The following is a 12,287-nucleotide window of genomic DNA, read 5'->3' on the forward strand; positions in this document are numbered from 1 at the left end:
AATCAATTGAAAATACTGAAAAAAAAAAAAACCAACCCACTTTTATTCGTCAAAAGGTTCTTCTAAGAATCTATTTCACAAGACAATGCGAGTCTTATGATTTCAGATAAGTCCATAAATGGTTAATAAAGACTTTTGTGCTAACAGGAAAAGCTGCAATACCCCTGCATTTTACAGAGAAAGACACTGTGACATACTCGTACCTAATTCTGACTCGTGCGAGTAAACGAAATGCCGTTGATTTATTGGTTTTTTTCTCCCCCCATAGGTACGAAGCAATGGCACTTGATAAATCACCTGCAGCCAGAAACATCTTACGACATTAAAATGCAGTGCTATAACGAAGGTGGTGAAAGCGAGTACAGCAACGTGATGATCTGCGAAACCAAAGGTGAGCGCCGAAATAGCGCGTCCGCTCGCCTGTGGGACCGTGTGAAGGTGGCGTTTCGTGGCATTGGAATAGCCGCTGTGGTGAATTTTTTTTTTTTTCCCCCGCAGTGCAAAAGTCAGCTGCGATGAAGACCGTAATTTTCTGGAATGTTTTGGAGGATTGTTTTGTCTTCCGAAGCTGGGATTGTTTTGAACATATGGAAACTGATATGTTGCACTCCCGGGAAAGGCTCTTAGCAAAGCTCTGCAGATTTGCCTGGCCTAAGAGATAGTATTGTTGTTCAGGGTTGGGTGTTTTTTTTTTTCCTCTGCTGTGCTGATAGCCTCTCCTTAGGAGACAACCATGCTCTTGAAGATGACAGAATTGATTTGTACGTCTGTTTTATGTCTCCGGGGCTCTGTGACACGTTGTATAAGTGCAGACCACAGCAATTGATGGTTATGTTGGCTGCCTCCATTGCTAATCCTGCATGCCTCTGGCACAAAGTTTGTACTGTTCTCTGGAAGTGTCAGATATGGCAGTCACATCTATTTTGCGAAGAATTCCTGTCTCCTTTAATCTCTAAAACCAAGTAAGGCTGTAAAGGGAAAATGCAGACAGTAAACTTCAAATGCAGTGCTATGAAGAAATCTTTTTAAAAAAAGAAAAAAAGCCCTCTAGGAGCGGAAGCATCAAAATTTAGCTAAGTTAATAGCAAAGCCTTTGAAAGAAGGGCTAGGAGCTGCAGGGTTTCAGGCTACACGCACAGTTGGTCTTCCTCCTGCAAGGAATATCACTTTCTTCCGTAATTTTAAAATTGGCAAGATGTAATCTGTCGTTCATACTGACTCTTCCTTAAAATGCATCTCCTCCAGGCTGACGGGGGTGATCCAGCTTATCTAACATAGCTGCATGGAGGTGCTTGTGTCTCTCTGACCAGCTTCGCTCCTAAGGCAGGCACGTCTTTTAGGCTTTTAGTGTCAAACGAAATGAATCTGAGCTGTGGTGTGGTGAAAACTAACGTAAATTTAATTCCTGGGTTAAACGAGCATCTCGTTGTCAGTGATCTTTCTGTTCAGCTCGTAGTATCTTCAATAGTACGGTTTTGAAAACGGGGTTAGCAGGGTTCACATCAGATAAAAGTAGGTCATCTGGCAGTGGTTAGGCGATAGAAATGCATGTTGTGGTTTTTCCTGACCTCAGAAGTGGAAAGATTTGCGCTCTTTCAAGTTGGGAGTTAGTGCAGTTCTAGCCATGCGTATGTCGAGTTGCTCGTTAAAGTTTCGAGTGACCTCAATGAGAGGGTTAGCAAGCTGGATAATAACCATTTTCCAAGGCAAATAGTTATTACCCAATAGTAGTTGGCCTTCTCGTTATAGGTTTTAATATTGACTTGGAAGCTTGCTTTTTGAGGCATTAGGGTTCCAACTCAGCAGTAATTCTTTTCATTTCATAATGAAAAAACGCATTAAGAAAACGCATTTAGCGGGCATACCTGTACTTGTCTCTTCTTTCATCCAGTGAAACGCACGCCGGGAGCATCCGAATATCCAGTGAAAGACCTGAGCACGCCACCGAATCCCCCTGACCGGGTTGGGGGAAGCGGAGCTGGGCCTTCAAACGGCCCCGTTCGGAGCAGTGACATGCTGTACTTGATCGTGGGCTGCGTCCTTGGGGTGATGGTCCTTATCCTCATCGTTTTCATTGCCATGTGCCTGTGGAAGAACCGCCAGCAAAACGCCATGCAGAGTGAGTTATTTTTGGTTTCCTTTCACGACGAAAATATTATCAGAGTAAAATTAGTAACGTTCATATTACCTTTTATGAATGGGCAGCGGTTTCCTGTTATAAGCCAACTGGCATTTATTTAGAGACTTGTACTTTCTAGGTGTGACTTAGGTGAAGATGTAGGGTTTTTTTAAGAGCAGCAATGTCTCCATTTCTTTGCATCGATGCTCGCTGCATTGCTGCACAGTTGTGCTGCAGTTTCACCCAAAGAATGGTGTGTGAAATGCCCGGGCAATGTTTCTTCAGCTTATGTTTAACTTTAAGTGCCTGCGTACGTTTCTGCTGATGGCAGTGGCAGAACTTGAGTGTAATCGTAAGTACTTCTTAAAATGTGGAGACTTAAGCCCCGTATCTCTCCCTCTCCCTCTCTTGGGTATATCTGGAAAGAAAAAGAGCTTGCAGCAGTCGGAGGACAAGTCCCTTGTTACCTCTCTAGTCCCCTCACAGTAAAATGGAGTTCAATGCCTGGGCCTTTTAGAGAGGTGTTAATAAGGAAAACCTGCCAGTTTGCAAGTAGGAGCCTTGAGCAGATGCCTTGGAGATTAAGCGCTCTTTGCAAGGTGCTCTGTACCCACCAAAGGGTTCTGTGCTGGCAGAAGTCTTCAGTAGCCTTTTCTGTTCCTAGTGCATAAATCAGCCTTGCTCTTTCCACAGCCGGTGGTTATTTTTAAATGTCCTTACTCCCCGACAAAGAGAAGTGAACCGAAACTTATTGCAAGATAAGATAATGTCTTCGACTGCGGCCCAGAGATATTTTCTGGAAGCAGTTCGTAGCAGATAGCCAAGGGCCTATTGATTATACAAATGGCCCGTTTTTAGGGCGCTCTTCACAGTGACTGACGTCAGCCAAGTCCTTTCAGACCAATGTTCCTGGTCTGTTTTCCAGGGTGTGGCTGGTTTCCATTTCTACATTTGGATACTAAGCGCTTAGATATTACAGTTAACTTACAAAAGCTGTAGAAAGAGAAAGTAGGTTTCTTTTGTTTCTTGGAGACGCTCGTTCAACTTCTCATTTGGCAATAAATATGCTTTCGGTGATAATGTCTCTTGCAGAATATGACCCCCCTGGCTATCTCTGTCAAGGGGCGGATATCAACGGGCAAATGATTGAGTACACGACCTTACCCGGCACAAGCCGAGTCAACGGCAGCATCCACGGCAACTTCATAAGCAACGGCGGCCTCAGCAACGGCTGTCCCCATGTCCATCATAAAGTTGCTAATGGAGTTAATGGGATCATGAATGGAGGAGCTGGACTGTACCCAGGGCACACCAACTCCCTGTCCAGGACGCACATGGACTATGAACATCCCCATCATCTTGTGAACGTAAGCCCTTACACCGGGTGCAAGGCTCAGCCTAGACCTTGGGATTTATTCAGAGGTTGTAGAAGCAGACTTAATTTGGGTGGGGGAAATACTCATCCATTGATAACAGCCAGTTCCACTAAATTACTTATCCCAGAGGAAGCAACTGGGCTGATATTTCTGATACAAACATCATGGTTTTCATTTGAGAATATCAGATGACAGCAAGAATTCCACTTACTCTGGGAAATCTGCCTCTACCCTCCTCCTAACAGCATGTAAGCTCTGAGAATGCTGCAGTACTGGGCTGAGATGCTTTACTTGTACATATGGTATTTCTCAATCTTCAAGTTAAATAGATTTAATTATAGCTGCTTATTCTGCAGCTTTATGGATCACCCGTTTTTCCCCCACCTGTTTCAGATCTGTAACTCTAAGCAATGCTATTAATTATGGCAAAGCACGAATGTAGCAGGAGGTTCCATAAAATAAAATGCCCCATACATCTTGAAATGCAACAACGTAATAACGTTGGGGTTTGGGTTTTTTTTTTTCAGTCCCTTGTTTGTGACTGTTGAGACGGGCTCATTTTTTGTTTTGAAATTTGAAATAAAATTAAAAACTAATTTAAGTCTGTGATCCAGCCTTTGTATGCTGTGGAAAAATACTTCATTTGCTGAAATGTGTCCCGTTTCCAAGAGAGAATAATGAATTCATTATTGTCTATGGAAACAGATGGCTTGCATTCAAACTTACTAAACTCACTCAAAACTGTGAACATTGCCCAGGAAAACTGAAAGAAAAAGTTCAAAAGTCTGAATAACCCATGCTGTTTCTGGAGGGAAAAAAAATGGGGCTATTGTTTGTGTTAGTAATTGAACACAAGCACTTCATTTTATTGAACAACAAATTAGCGCTTGCACAGTAGTTGCCCCTTCAGTTAACTCCAGCTTTGAGTCCAGACCAGTTGGTTCTTCACCTGATTCTGTCTCTGGTCTGCTCCTGTGGCAAGAAGTGCCGCTCTTCGGTGGCTTTCAAGAGCAACCAAGGCCCAAACTGTGGTTTTTTTGGACCTGTCCAACCTCCCGGTGGGTGAAAAGTCTCCAAGTGTACAAGCCCTCAGGAAGGGAAGATTCTTGCAGTGCTTGAAAGCTCGCCCATGAGAAAGCTTGGGGGCTTGCGTTGATGTTTTGTCCCTCCTATTTTTATTTTTTTTGGGGGGGGAAAGGAAGGAAATACACGTACAGCAACACAGGTCTCGGTGCTTGGAGCTCCTCTGTGCCACGAGATGGGACGCACAGTGCCGCTGTCTCCTTGCGAAGAGTTGACTGGGTTGAGTTTTTCTCTTCCCTGCTCCGTGTTGTAGAAAGTTTGAGTCACGCAATCCCTTCCCATGTAGAAGGACCGGGACTGGCACGCGGGTGAGGCAGCGCAGAGGAACAGGATGTTCTCATCCTCGTTAGGACTCTCTTTATTGTTTCACTGATTGGGCTAAATGAGGAAGAGAGAAACTGGCCAGGATGGCAATCAAGACTAATTAGGCATTTCCTCAGTGCTCCCTGTTGGACTCAGCGTCCTCAAAAACCTGAAGGATAAGGGTTTTGCAGAAATAGGATTGTTAGAAGTTACCTACCGGTTGGAATCTCAAAAGCCAGGTGAGCTTTCCCGAACTGGCTCCCCTCCTGAAACACGGCGCCGTAGCCCGGCTCCGCAGCGCCGTTTTCAAGCGGCTCCCGCATCAGTGTCCGCCTAGTCCTTAACAATGAGGTATGTGTTAATCTGGGCATTTTTACTTGCTTGTAATGGCCCCTTCAGCCAAAACTAACAACACAAAATCCCTCTCACCCAGAGTCATTGCTGGCTAAGGAATTACCCCATCTGTAAAAATATGAAATGCTTCAAAAATCAGTGTAGCGAAGTAAACTGATCTAATCGGAGTAATTACAGGAAAGTGGGATGGGTTTGTGTTGTGACATCAGCCCTGAAAATTTAATACTCTGTCTCCCCAAATGGGCACAGTTTGCTAATGAACAGCAATTTGCTTTCATGTCTGTCATCAGTGTTAAAAATAAACCTATTTACAGTGTGTTTATTAAATTAAACCTGAGCGTATTAAGCTGAAAACAGACCAGGGAAATTACCACATGCTTGTCTAAGCTGCAGTTATTTACTTTTCTCTGACACACATGCTGGCAAAAAACCCTCCGCTTGACTGTATAATAGCTCAGTGTTGCCATGCCACGTTATGGGGCACGGATCTGAAGACTGATAAGGTGATCAGAGTTTGAAAACGAATTGAGAGGGCTTGGGGTGCTAGCTTGAGCTGAACTGCCTGCTCAGTGACTCTTGTATGTTCGAATAGCGATTGATTTCTATTTTTTTTTTTTAATTAATCCTTCCTGCTGCAGGGCGGTGGGATGTACACAGCAGTGCCGCAGGCCGAGCCCTCGGAGTGCATCAGTTGCCGAAATTGTCGGAACAATAACAGGTGATGTAAAACTCGGGCGAAGGCAGGACCTTCACCAACAGGAGCCCTCGCTCTGCGCGCTGTGGCTAAAGCTGGGGCAAACAAAAGCAGAGAGCTTTGAGTCCTGGCTGAGGGTGCGGAGGAGCTCGATGTCAGCGTATGACTCGGAGAGCAGTTGGTGATTGTCTGTGGGACGGAATAAAACAAGTTATTAAACCCCCCAGAGCTCGTTTTGCTCAACGTGTTCCCCTGATGCTCTCTAGGAAGTGAAGCAGGTTGGGCACTAGCTTTTTTTTTTTTAAAACCTTATTTCCTGTGTTTTCTTCAGTTTTGAGATAACAAAATCATTCCATATGGAGTTTGTCAAATAGGATTTAATTGGTCTTCTGTATTTTACGTTTCCTGCCATTCTCTTAAGAACGCCGACGAACTAGGCTCACAGCTTTGCTTTCACAACACAATTCTTTGTAAAACATGGTACTGGAGGTTCTTCAGGCCTTCAGGAGCAGTTTGGCCAGCCGTTGTCAGTGTGGGATACGGTTTTTGCGCGAGAAAAAGGATTCTTGTATAGAATAAGGGAAAATCTGTCTTCTGCGTTGTAGCTGGGAGTCTGGATCTTTATTAGGTTTTTCACTTTTGAAAGTTTTAAAGAATATCCTTCCAGGCTTCTGACTAAATCTCTGGTTATTTTAATGACTAAAAATAGGACCGAAAGTCAGACGTGCTGGACTGCTCTGACTGGTAAATTCTGGGTTTTTTCAATCATACTTTGAATTTTCTGTCTTATTAAAATCGTCGGCTGCCTTTGGGTGAACATCTGGAGAAGCTGAGTTGAAATTAAGCTGTTGTTGAAGGCAGAAAACACGTTCGCTTTATTTTCATGGTTTTACTTTTTAAAATATAACTTTAGGCTTTTAAATTCTTCCTCCTTCCATGAACATACGCGTGATAGCGTGATGGAGACGGGCTGCTACTCGCAGGGCGCGCTTTGTCCGGACCAGTGTCACGACTGGTCTCTGGGGGAAGCGAGCTACCGTTTCCTTACAAGCCAATTCTCTGTTTTCAAGGCAGGCTGTGTAACAGCAGTCATCAAGATGCGTACGACGGGCCGTAATTTGGAACACGCTATATGTGTTATGCCGTAATTAAGGGCTCGCTTTCCAGTTTTAAGCATATTTAAATTCTTAATTGCTCTTTTTTTTTTTTCCTTAAGAAAGCAGGGAGAAGGGGTTCTGTCCTCTGCAACTGTACTGTTCCTCCCAGATGGGTCGTCAGCAGGGTCTGAACTTTGTAATTTTCACATCCCTGTTCTATATTTGACTGCTTGATAGAGAAACAAGTTGTCCTTTACAGCTGCCTTACCCCAGAGGGAACCATTAACCTCCGTTTGGCCGGAGAGCTGCACAGCCGGGACCGCTCCGTTCCCTTCCCGGTGCTGGGGGAATGGAAGGAGGACATGGGAGAGGGGAACGGGGACGACCAGAAACGTGCCCGAGTGTTACACCAGGGAACTGGATGTTATAGCCAGGGCGAGGAGGAGGAGGAGGAGAAAGGCCTGGTGGGTTAGTGCAGTCAGGTCGGTAGGTTTTGGCAAGTGGGAATTTGAGGCCCGGAGTCTTTTCCCCCCTCTTTGTTGAACCTCGTGGCTACCTGACGCGGGTAAGGGCTGTCCCCTCCGTCTGGCCTCCTGTTCGTGCCGTGGAGGGACCCGTGCCTCGTCCCACCCTCGCGTTACTGCACCGTGCGTGCTAAAAAACAGGCGATTCCTCTCTGCAGAGCACCCGTGGGGTAACGGAGGTGGGTTCAAGTGGAAACACCCCTAGCAGCCAGGCGACGGTCTGTAACTCGTGAGCATTTCAGGTGCACGTGGTCTTGCTCGTGCGTTCCACCTTGGCGCTCCTAATTCCGAAGTGAGCCTGTTTCCACTGGGTGCCTGGAGCTGTTGCTGGTTCGGGTTGGATTTAGCAGCCGTTTGAATTGTGACCACGTGCAAATGAATCCTAAAGATTTAGCGTATTGAGTAGCTGGCTGCCACGGCTGTTTTCAGCAATAGCCATCTCGGAGCAGGTTTTATTATTACAGTGGTGAAATCCCTCGGTCTTCTGTTTAAATTAGCACTTTATGCTCTCGTAACTGCTCGTGGAGGCTTGCCAGAGGTAGAAGTTGCTGAAACGTGGATACCCACTTTGCTATTGTGGACAAAGCCGGTAAGACGAGTGTGGTTTATGCTTGTTACATTAGGATTGAGAACTGATTTTTTTTTTTTTTTTCCCCCTTCTTCTCTGGTGCTTTTGCACTAAAACTTTCTAGATACCTGATGGTTGCAGAGCAATTTACATTTTTGCAGATCTCTCTTCTTCGCTGTATTCTGATCGGGAATCTGAAATACGCATTTCAAATAAAGCAGTCTGGTTTTCCGGCTTTTTAAATCTAGATTACGCTGGTGTGGTCTCTTCAGTTGAGATTATAGTTTGGTAGGATTTTAGCACCGAGAACAGATAGAAAATGTGTTTTCTGCAGCTGGGATTTTACATCGCTGTTCATGCGCACTCTGCTCTGGATATACCGATGGCTAGTTTCCATCAAAATGTGGTTATTTAAGCTTAAAAAGCTGAACTGCTGTCTTGAAACATCATTCAAGCCCGTACAGTAATAAAGAACTACACCGACCTCTCTGTATCTTGAAAAAGAAACCCCCATAAACATGCAAAACCAAACATTTTAAATAGGTTCCTCTAAGATTTTTTTTTTTTAATAATAAGTGAGTGCAGTCAAAACCTCTGTGGAAAGAAATGCAAACTAATAAATGGATTTGTTTGAAGACCAGATGTGTTTCATGTGGATTCTTCAGTGGCTTCTGTGGTATTTTGGTACTTGGAATAATGATTTTGGAGGCAGTTATGGGAGCGGAAGGACAAAATAGGCGAGCGAAGGTTGAAAACGAAGCTCGGTGCTGCTCCGTCCTCCCGGCATTCGGGAGGGGAGCAGGCTCCCGGGGCGATACCGCAGCTGCTGGAGGGATCCCCCCCGCCTTGTCCCGTGTTTTGGCTTTGCAAGTGAAACATCTGCCGGAGGGGAAACTTTGCTCCCGTTCCTCCTCTAGAAAGTTTATTTGTGTTATTTGTGGATGTCTTGTTGCTCTTTCAGTTCTGGCAAATGCTGATCACGGGTGAAAGCAGGCGCCGAGCGAGTTTGTAGGACAGATCCCTCGAGCGTGATGTTTTTATGCGTTGCCGTGACCTTTTTAATGGGATAAAAATGGTTTCTGGGACTTGGGCAGGACCTTGCTGTGATTGCCAGGCTTAATGTCTCCTGGTTTTAAATCCACCTGAGTCTAGTACTTTGGTGCTGAGGGCTCAGCTGCTGTCAAAGTGGGCTCTGATGGCTGATACCCTGTCACTGGTGATGTCAAAGTCCACCTTCCCCCCCGCCTCTTTCAGCAATATAACGATCAGCTCTGCGTAGTTTGGGGCCCGAATCACTCTAAAGAAACACGCTGTGCTACCAGGTAAGCTAGCGCCCGAACAGCCAGATCCCACGTATCAATTTTTGTATTTCAAAATGCCGGCACTCAGGTAGCATCCCAGTAATAACCGGCTACCTGTAAGCAAGATGCGTTAGGCTTGTCGCCGTGAGCAGAACAGGCGACGGATGTTTAATTTAATTTAAATTTAGCAGGGAGGGGGAAAGAAAAAAAAAATGCTCCGAGTTGTATCCGTATCGGCATATAAAAAACTTGAAGCCTGTTTAGCCTTCGCGGGAGCGTCTCGGAGTATCGCTGCCTCGCGGTGGGTTTTGAATGCTTTCCGTCCTTCTTTCGACGCTCCTCTTCTATCTGCGGATCCCTCTCCGCTCTGCGCCGCGCAACAAGGAGCGTTTTGGGGGATAGTTGCCCGAAGTTTATGGCAGCTGTACAAGTGAACCTTTTACTTGTGCGGTAATTATGGTTTTGTATAAAACCACACTGAAGTGTGATTTTTTTGGGGGGGGCTTTCTTACGTAGGAATTGCTTATATAAATGTTCGCTGAGGCCACGTTGTTCACGGGGCTCCAAACACTGTAGGCATTTTCCCTGCTTGCTGCAATGGTATGCGTGTCTCTTAAGGTCCAGCTCCTTTGTGTTTAAAGGTTAAATAGCTTGGCTGTAACAATTGATTTAGCAGTTTAACTTCAATTTCACAGCCTTACGCACGTATTACGGGCCACAATCTGAGTTACACAGCAGAGGAGGGGTTTATATTTATAACCTTACATATATTTTTTTTTTCTAATTTGTGTTCACTCTGATAATGCTTGGTATTGATTTTCCAAGGTACTTAAGTTTGCTGTTTGGGTTTCAAACTTGAGCTCTTTTTTTTTTTTTTTTGGCGGTGAAAACCTGTTTTATGGGGCTGCCTTGATGGAGAAATGGACTCACAAGTCAGGTCATGGGGTCACAGTCGACGGGGGAAGTAACTGAGTGCATGTTTTGAATGTTTTCGGCTGTCTGTTGGGATTAAAAAACGCTCGATCCTTTTCTTAATGTCAGCATTGATCCAAAAAATATACGCAAAACTCATCTGGCAAGCTGTCCGACTGTTGTTACAGTCGGAACGACACGCGGTGAAGTACTTAAATTGCAGTTGCTTGAGATAAGCGGTGGAAAGGAGCAGCTCTGAGTAACCCCGCTTTGGCTTATGTCCCCCCTGCAGATGTTTCACCAAAACCAACGGCACGTTCAGCGGCGGCGGCGCGCTACCCGTCGTGCCCATCGTAGCACCTTATCAGCAGGACGGTTTGGAGATGAAACCGCTGAATCGCCACGTCATGGTGGCCATGTGCTTGGCCTCCGCCGTCCCGGAGTGCGGCACCCGGCTGGAGGAGGACGGCAAGGAGAAAGCGGAGCAGCCCTCCGCCCAGCATCCCTGCTGTCGAGAAGGCATGAACCGCCTCTCCGTGGATTACACGGACGGTAAGGCATTCCGGAGAGGATAGCTGCCCGGCTTTGAAGCCGGGAATATTCTGTAGGACAGCCGTCATTTATTGCGGAGAAGCTAGTAATTAAGCCCACAAAAAGACCTGGCTTTTTGAGAACAATTAAGCGTTCTGCCTCTCCTGTTGTGGAAAATGGGAGCAGCGATGCTCAGGTGCCTGTGGCTGTCGTGCCCCTCGTGATCGATGCCTCTAAACAGAGCTCATCGAGCAGGCGCGCTCCAGATAACGAAGCTGTGACCGATTTATGCTGGCTCGCAGTTGCCCGCACCTACAGCGTACCCGTGGTCTCCCGAAACCGCTGAAACGCTACCTGATGGAGTTTTCCCTAATGAGCAGGCATCCGTGACGGCCTAGAGCCATCCCGGAGGCATGAACAGGCACAGGAACATAGGTGGGAGTTGGGCTGACCTAATCGGCATGACCTGTTTGATACCGGTGCCGTCGGCGTGCTCGGATAGAGCCGATGCTCCGAGCTGTTGCCTCATGTTTTGTGCCTGGGACGGTGGGAATGAGCCTGAGCTCGGAGAGCGTCACCCACTTCTGTTAGTCGGAATTTTGCGGGCTTGTGGGTCCGTTGAGCTGAAAGAGATGATCTACTTTAAAAAAAAACAACAAGAACCAACCGACCCGCCCTGCTCTTGCTTTGCAGGTGACAACTGCGTGCACTTGGAAACGTCGAACCACCTTTTGAGCTGGAGTCCCCTTATTCTGCAGCCTGTTTCGAAGGACTGTAAGGAAAAACCGGGATGGAGTTCATCCAGCCTCACCTTAAACGGTTCTGGGGACCTTCGGCAGCCCCAGCTGCAGGAGACCTGAGGAAGTGACCGTTGTCCCCACTTAACGCCAGTAACTGCACAGCAGAGTCGCTGAAAGGAGTGATGGAGGGATGTTAATTATAACAGAGAGAGTCACTATTTATTTTTTTGTAGTAGTGTCATATGAATGTATCTTGTTGTTAAAAATGGTTGCCTTTTTTTATATTATTTATGCCTTGAAATTCCTTCCCCTCCCCTTCCCTCCCTCCACGCACCGCAAAACTAGCCTGGTTACGTGTATAAAAAAAAAAAAAAGAATTGTAATAATATAAAGAACAACGATGGGAAATACGGAGTGTGTTTTCTGTGGCGTATTACCGGCGGGAGAAGCGCTTCTCCCGCAAGTCCGATACAGGGATTTAGCGAAGCGGGTCCGACGCTTATGACCCATCGCTGCCGCGGTACTCGAACCGTCTCCTTCCCGTGAACGCCTCCCGTCCTCGTTTGGTTTCTCCGGGAAGAACCCGGTGGGTAAATAATGAAAATAAATAAGGAAAATGAACCTCGGCCGTGTCCGTACAGCGTGGCTGGAGAAGCAGAGCTCGGCTTGGCGACTGTTCGTGTCT

General features: G+C 46.2%; 1 protein-coding gene across 1 annotated transcript in view; it reads left to right on the forward strand.

Annotated features, from left to right (window-relative positions):
- Positions 1-12,003, forward strand: part of CDON (cell adhesion associated, oncogene regulated) — a 35,875-nt gene extending 23,872 nt beyond the window's left edge. The window contains 6 exon segments of the mRNA XM_050910869.1: positions 269-391; positions 1,892-2,119; positions 3,212-3,486; positions 5,874-5,953; positions 10,624-10,883; positions 11,556-12,003. Of these exon segments, the coding sequence (XP_050766826.1) occupies positions 269-391; positions 1,892-2,119; positions 3,212-3,486; positions 5,874-5,953; positions 10,624-10,883; positions 11,556-11,722 (1,133 nt within the window). The 3' untranslated portion in view covers positions 11,723-12,003.
- The last annotated feature ends 284 nt before the right edge of the window (positions 12,004-12,287 follow it).

The sequence above is a fragment of the Gymnogyps californianus genome, chromosome 25, assembly GCF_018139145.2.
Source record: "Gymnogyps californianus isolate 813 chromosome 25, ASM1813914v2, whole genome shotgun sequence".
Taxonomy (NCBI): domain Eukaryota; kingdom Metazoa; phylum Chordata; class Aves; order Accipitriformes; family Cathartidae; genus Gymnogyps; species Gymnogyps californianus.